Consider the following 6,780-nt stretch of genomic DNA (forward strand, 5'->3'; position numbering starts at 1 on the left):
AAAAAAAAAATAAAAAAAAATGTTGCAGTCCTCAAATATTTGCATGTAATTTTCTGGACAGGATTGAAAGATTGGAAATATTTGATGAATTTGAAGAGTGGTATATGATGCAGGTAAGTTTCTCTTCTGCTTTTGACTGCAAAATATATTTCAGTGTGCTTGCATTCTATACCACCATGAAAGTTGAGCACTTTGTTCCAGCTTTGTTGTTTTTTTGTATCGCAAGTTTCTGACCAGTATATCTGGCATTTGGCCTCATATTGTATTTACGATCTATAACCCTAGATAATGTAGACGCCATGATGCAAAATGCAGGCTGCTTTATTTTGATTGGCCCTTTCCCAAGGCTTGCCTTTTCTTGACCTTATGTTTTCAAGGATCAAGATGCTGCTCTTTCTTTTGTTTTTTTATTTTTTATTTGCCTACATCTATATTCTCCTTTAGTCTTAAGACAACCTTTCTGTATTACGTTATTCCATAACAAAGTTAAGTGATGTAGTATCTGAAAGTTCCTTTTACCAATCAAAACAAAGAAATCCGAGATGGGCTTACTGCCTTTTATGTCATTTGCTGACCTGCCTTTTGGTGAAGTGACTTTGATTGATTAAAAGTTCTTAATCTGTCACAGCAATATATTTGCATTATGTAACTTGGGAACCTGTAAATAGTTGGATTATATCAAGAGAATTTGGGAATGAGAGTACAAAAATTGATACTCCTTTCATCATGTAGACCCTGTTCGACTAATTGGAGATTAAAAAAAAAAAACAGAAGTGAAAACTTCTCCTCTTCAGTTTCAAAAAAAAAAAAAACAGCACAAAGTGGAATATTTCATCGTGTCGGAGTAATTCAGAGAACTGCTTAAGTTTTCGAGAACTGGTATTGTTTGTTGAAAACATGTTATATTAAAGCTACAACTATATAAAGTAGTAGTGTTGTGGTAGTTTGGACTGTAGGATCTGGCAAAATTTTAGCATCTATGATCTATGAGAAGAGGTGAAGTAAATTGGTATCGACAAAAAAGGTAGTAGTAGGTTAAGTAAGAAAGGACTTGAGGGAGTATTTGAAAGACTAAAAAAGATGGGGAAAATGCTACTTTATTTTATACTGATAAAAAAGTGCATACTTATATGCTCGGGGAAAATGCTTCATTTTATACTGATAAAAAAATGCATACCTTATTTATCTTGTATAATGCTCCTTTTCATTCGTTTTTTTTTATAAATAATTTAAAACCCAATTGCAGGAGCACTATTGTGTTACATATGCAATCAATGATGCTATGGTATGCTTATATCTCAGCTACATTAAACTATGTAATTAGTTCCAGACTCTTCCAGGAGTATTCGACTAATTGTGTTTCATCTTTAAATTGGTCTTATACTTCAGGGTTTGTTCAAGGAATTTGGTTTTCCTAAAACACATCCTACAACAAATACCTCCATTGCAACATCCACATGAGAAGAGGATCCTATCTTTAGACAAAATCACTCTTTCCAATCTCAGGTCATCAGAATATGAATGGAAAGCTTCTTACCAGTTGTCAACTGTCAGGATTAGAAGGGTTTCAGGTACTGAAAGGGTCTCAACCAGTTCTGGCTCCTAATTAGGTGCATTAGGGACGATCTTAGTGTGAATGCATGTATACATATATTTGTTTCGACGTAAAGGGGAAGATCTTCTCCGGATATTTTTTATTTTTATTTTATATAATGTTGGACTGAAATGAGTTTGAGCGGCGCGTGCAATGAGAGTTCATATAGCCGAACCCAGCTTGTTTCGGATTGAGGTGGAGTTGATGTTTGATTATGAAAGGGTAGATCCTCTTTTGCTAGCTGTTTGGCAAAATCTAAAACGTGGTAGGGCCTATGAGAAGGGAATTGTGTTGTTTTTGGCCCTTGTTGGGTGGGGAAACACTTGCATGGTTGTTGTCTCCTTTTTTCTATTAGATATATTAGATACTCTTCTCTTTCTTTATATCTATTTGCATCATCCTTTTGTATTTAATTTGACTATTGTACCACCGAATTGGTAGATATGATAACTCAATGCTTCATCATGACAACAACTTTTGTACCTCAAAATACTATTCATAGCTATGGAAAACTAAAAAAACCCTACCTTGTTTAACTCTTGACATCGATATATTACTTTGGTGTAAATATCGAGAGTAAGTTTTTCGATAGTCATGACTCATGACCATAGACTAGAGTGCATTGAATTGAAGTAAAAGAGGGAGGGAGCAGGGCCCAAAGCAAGAAAAAAGTGGTTGCACCAAGTGGAGATTGGAATAATGTAAATCCTGACAAATGAAATTGAAGCAAAGAGCAAAGAAAAAAGGGTCCCCCTTTGTGTTCACCTTTTTAGGAAGGGAAGGGAATAGTATTATAGTTCCATCATTTTCTATGGATTGCAGCCCTATACACACTATCTATACTCTATTTGCCTCTCCCTAAACCAATTTTTTTAAAAGAACAATACATATACATTTAACTAATTTTTGTTGCAGCTATAAGAAATCTCTTTGTTTTGTTTACTGCATGTACTATGTTGTTCCTAAACAGTTTTACGACCGTTAAGAAAAATAATATTAGTCTAGCCAGTATTAAACAAAGATCAATTTGTACTTGAAAAACAGTGCGCAATGTGGTCCTTATTACATAGTTTAAAGAGACACATTACCAGCCTTACTTTGTTGACCTTGCTATATTTAGACTCTTTTCAACTATACACATAGTAATTTTATTATAGTGACTAACATTTTGGGTCCTTCAACTCTTGTGTCATATAATGTACAAGTAAAATTAACAATTCCCTAGTAATAATGATGGCAATTAAACTCAACTTATGAGTCAGTCCAGGAGATGATGGGTGCGCTATTACAAAAAGGTTGATCTAAGATATAAATTTAATTGATTCGACATTTAGGTTTTTACTATATATATATATGGAGAATTAATTAAAATGTCAAAAGTGCTACCAATTACCACTTAGAGAAGTGTTATATAATTTTAGAAAGAAAAATAAAACAAGATAAATATAAAATTTAAATTTCTAACCTCACGTAAAGAGGTGCACTCAATCATTATTGCATTATGTGATACTCCAAGTGTGGGTTTACACATCTATATTTCAATATTTAAAAAAAAATATAACACTACTATATATGATCTCGGGAGGGGAGCATGAGTTCACGTGAACCTCGTGACCCCCTTGGATACGCCTCTGCTTATGACATCTATTTGCTATTATATCATGTTGAAGTATGTCTATGGGAAGTATTATAGCATTTGAGTAGAGCGGTGTTATAGTTTTATCATAGTAATTTTGACTTAAAATGTTGTTTTTATGTCTAAAATCTACTGATGTATATAAACAACTTATTCAGATTCTAATATACATATACTATCGTCTTTTCTGACCATAGATTCAAAATTTTAGCTGCGTTATTTTGCTCAAGGGGTATAACTCAATTTTTTTAAAAAAAAATTAAAAGGAAGATTAAAAGCATCTGAAAATTTTGTAAAAAATAAAGATAAGAAAAAAGAGGAAAAGTGAGAAAGAAAAAGAGAAACATGTGAGAAAAAAAGAATTGGCTCACACAATTTTTTCGAACTTTTCACTTCTCCTTTTTTTTTAAAATTCTTTAAATAACATTCACACTTTCAAAAATCAAGAATCACTATTTTATTCTCCCCTTTTTCGTCTCTTGTTTCTTTTCTTCCTTTTCACATTAATCTTCTAAAAAAAGGGTACTTTATCTCATTAACATAAAGCTTGGATTAAGAATTAATCGTAATGAAGAAGATTTACCTTTTAAATTTTCTACCTTAATATATTTACAAAAAGTTCTGTTTCACAATTGCCATAAAACAAAAATTCTGTAAGCATAAACTAATACCTCTAAAGAAACCACTGCCGGAGCTATAGTTCGCTTGGTGGTTTTCGATTGAATCTAATAAATTTTGTTCATATTGGGTGGAGCTATTGTATATCGAATAAATTGGATGTGTATTTTATACGGGGAAAACGTATATATAAAAAAACATTTTATGTAGTTTGATTTGATTTGTATATTTAACAAATCTATCTAGTTGTAATGTTTTGAATTACACTATAATTTCTGTATTTGATAAAAGTTGAAATGAAATTACACTAATTTAACATATTGCTTATTAGTGAATGGTCTTTTTGATGGCATAGGTAAAATGTTGAATTTTTGTGAATTTTCATGGCTCACTTCCCCTTAAAACCCTAAAATGTGAAATATCGTTTTGACCAAATGTGAGAATATACTCTTTGTGATATCTTTTGACTTTTATTTACAAAAAAGAGAAATAAAGTTACTCTAAAAAAAAAATTTCCTTTCTTGCCCTATGTAGTGTTTATCCATTACCCAAGATTTTGGTTTATTTGGAATAATTCTCGATACGAATTTTAAAACTCATTTGATCATAAAAATTATTTATTTATTAAGATGATTTTTTATTTAATTTAGATTGATCGTAAAAAAATTGATTCAATTTAAAAATAATATATAATCTATTTTTCATCTCACTTCTCCTTAAGCAATTGAATTTAAACATGAATATTATTGCAATTAATCTTTAAAAAAAATATATAACCAAACACAACACCAACGTGAAAAAAATTAAAATAGTCTTGGACATTATAATTGGTTTTTACTGTTTGCCAACATGATTAATCAATGTCCCTTAGGTTTTAATCTTTTATAGTTGTCTTAATGAAATGATTGCATTTTTATAATGTCCATTTGCCCTTAAATTATTTATTTGGTCCTCAATCTACTAATCTTTCTTTTTATATCCTATATCCTAAATATATATTTTATGCTTAAGAGCTACATAATCCGAAATCAATCTATGGTAATTTAGAGATAGCGTTTAAAAAAAAATACACAAGATAAAGAAGTTTTGTATGTAATAGCGTGAGTTTCAAAATTAACCATATAAAAATCAGATAAATATTATTTTGAACAAAATTGAAGAATTCTAATTAGTATTAAAATGAGACTTAACTGAAAACAAATTATTATATATCTTTTGCTATGTTGAAACGAAAACAATATCATAATGACTAAATTATTTGTACTTAATTTGATTCCCAAGAAACAAAATGCAATTTTTTTATCATTACATGTATACTAGTAATAGAATTAATTATGACAACAATCAACCAAAAAAGACATTAGAAATAATAGTAGAATTAAGACAACAATCTACCAAAAAAGAAAACATTCTAAAATAGGTAATTAAAAAATATTCAATTCTCTATTCAACAATAGTGGCCTCTATTCCAAGATCCCGAAGCAACCTACCACCTAGCTATTCCAAGAGCACAGCTAGTAATTCGCATACGAGTTTAGTTGAATTTGATAAATTTCATTTAATTAGTGTATTTATGTTAATATATTATATTTAAAACTTAATTATTATTATTTAAAATCATCATCATAATTCTAAAATGTCGTAAATTGAAATGGGTAAATTTTAGAAATCACATAGTTTTAATATGAAATTACAATTTATCCCTCTTTAGTTTGTAATTACATTAATTCTTTAAAAAGTAACACAAATCAGATACATAATATGTAGCTCGGATACATTAAAGAGTATCTCGGATACATTATAACATAAACCGAATACATAATATGTAGCTCGGATATATTAAAAACTAGTTCGAATATATTATAAAATAAACGATACATAATATATTGCTCGGATACATTAAATATTGACTCGGATACATTAAAGAAATAAGGGATTTTAGAAATTTTTAGAAATAAAAAAGAATATTAAAAATAAGAAAAATATAAGACGTATATTTCAATAATTTTTCCAATTAAAATTCTAACTCCGCATTCGACTACCCTACACTAATGGGGTTGTGAACCCTACTTTCTTGTTGTCTGCCAGCTGCCACCCATATCCAAGCTAAATACAAAAAGCAGCCTTTTTCTCTTCTAAAAAACCAAAACAAACTTTAATTAAAATATAATTATATATTATAGACTATATTATTTTAATCCTATTAGGGAAATTCATCTCTATTTTGGAAACCCCGTTTCTTATTGAAAAATTAAATAATTATCTTAAACATTCCAAACATTAAAAAAAAAAACACATTAATAATATTACTCTTTTCGTATAAGAATATAATAAGATGTCTAGACTCTATAGAGTAGGAGAATCAATACATTTAATTTTAAGATTAATTTCTTAATTTTTATATAAGTCATTTGTTTTAATTCTCATTTAGTATACAAAATATAATTAAATCTTTTATAATATCAAGAGAGAACTAAATCTTTTATTTATTTATTTATAATTTTACCTTTATTACTAAGTAATTATTTTTTTCAATTTATTAGAGTATTAACTAGTTAAATTTTGTTTTAAAAATATAGTTAATAAAGTCAATTTAGTAAAATAATAATTAATTTATACCTTTAAGTGTGTACAATATGCAATCCTTCAACTTATAATTAGATGCCCATGTTCGAGTATATGAGAATAGAGCTTTATAATGTGCGGATATGAATTTATTGAGATCTATTGATATAGGATTATTGGATGTAATTATTAGAACCTACGTTTTCTTTATTATAAAAATATATTGAAAATTTTATTATTGACAAAATGATTTTAACTTCTTAAATGGTTAATTATCATTTTCTTTTAGAATAAAGTAGTAATAGTATTTAATTTTAATATTTAAATAGAAAAATAAACATTTAAATGTTGAAAAAAATTAGTCATA

General features: G+C 28.5%; 1 protein-coding gene across 2 annotated transcripts in view; it reads left to right on the top strand.

Moving 5' to 3' along the window:
• Nucleotides 1-2,062, top strand: part of LOC102598619 (tRNA wybutosine-synthesizing protein 4) — a 17,924-nt gene extending 15,862 nt beyond the window's left edge. For both annotated transcript variants that reach the window (XR_001473505.1, XM_006347899.2), the window contains 3 exons: nt 62-113; nt 1,247-1,285; nt 1,390-2,062. Coding sequence is in view for 1 of the 2 variants with exons in the window: in XM_006347899.2 (XP_006347961.1) it covers nt 62-113; nt 1,247-1,285; nt 1,390-1,461 (163 nt within the window). In the remaining variant the exon portion in view is untranslated. The remainder of the gene's footprint in view (nt 1-61; nt 114-1,246; nt 1,286-1,389) is intronic.
• The last annotated feature ends 4,718 nt before the right edge of the window (nt 2,063-6,780 follow it).

Source organism: Solanum tuberosum, unplaced genomic scaffold (genome assembly GCF_000226075.1).
Source record: "Solanum tuberosum cultivar DM 1-3 516 R44 unplaced genomic scaffold, SolTub_3.0 scf00095, whole genome shotgun sequence".
NCBI lineage: Eukaryota > Viridiplantae > Streptophyta > Magnoliopsida > Solanales > Solanaceae > Solanum > Solanum tuberosum.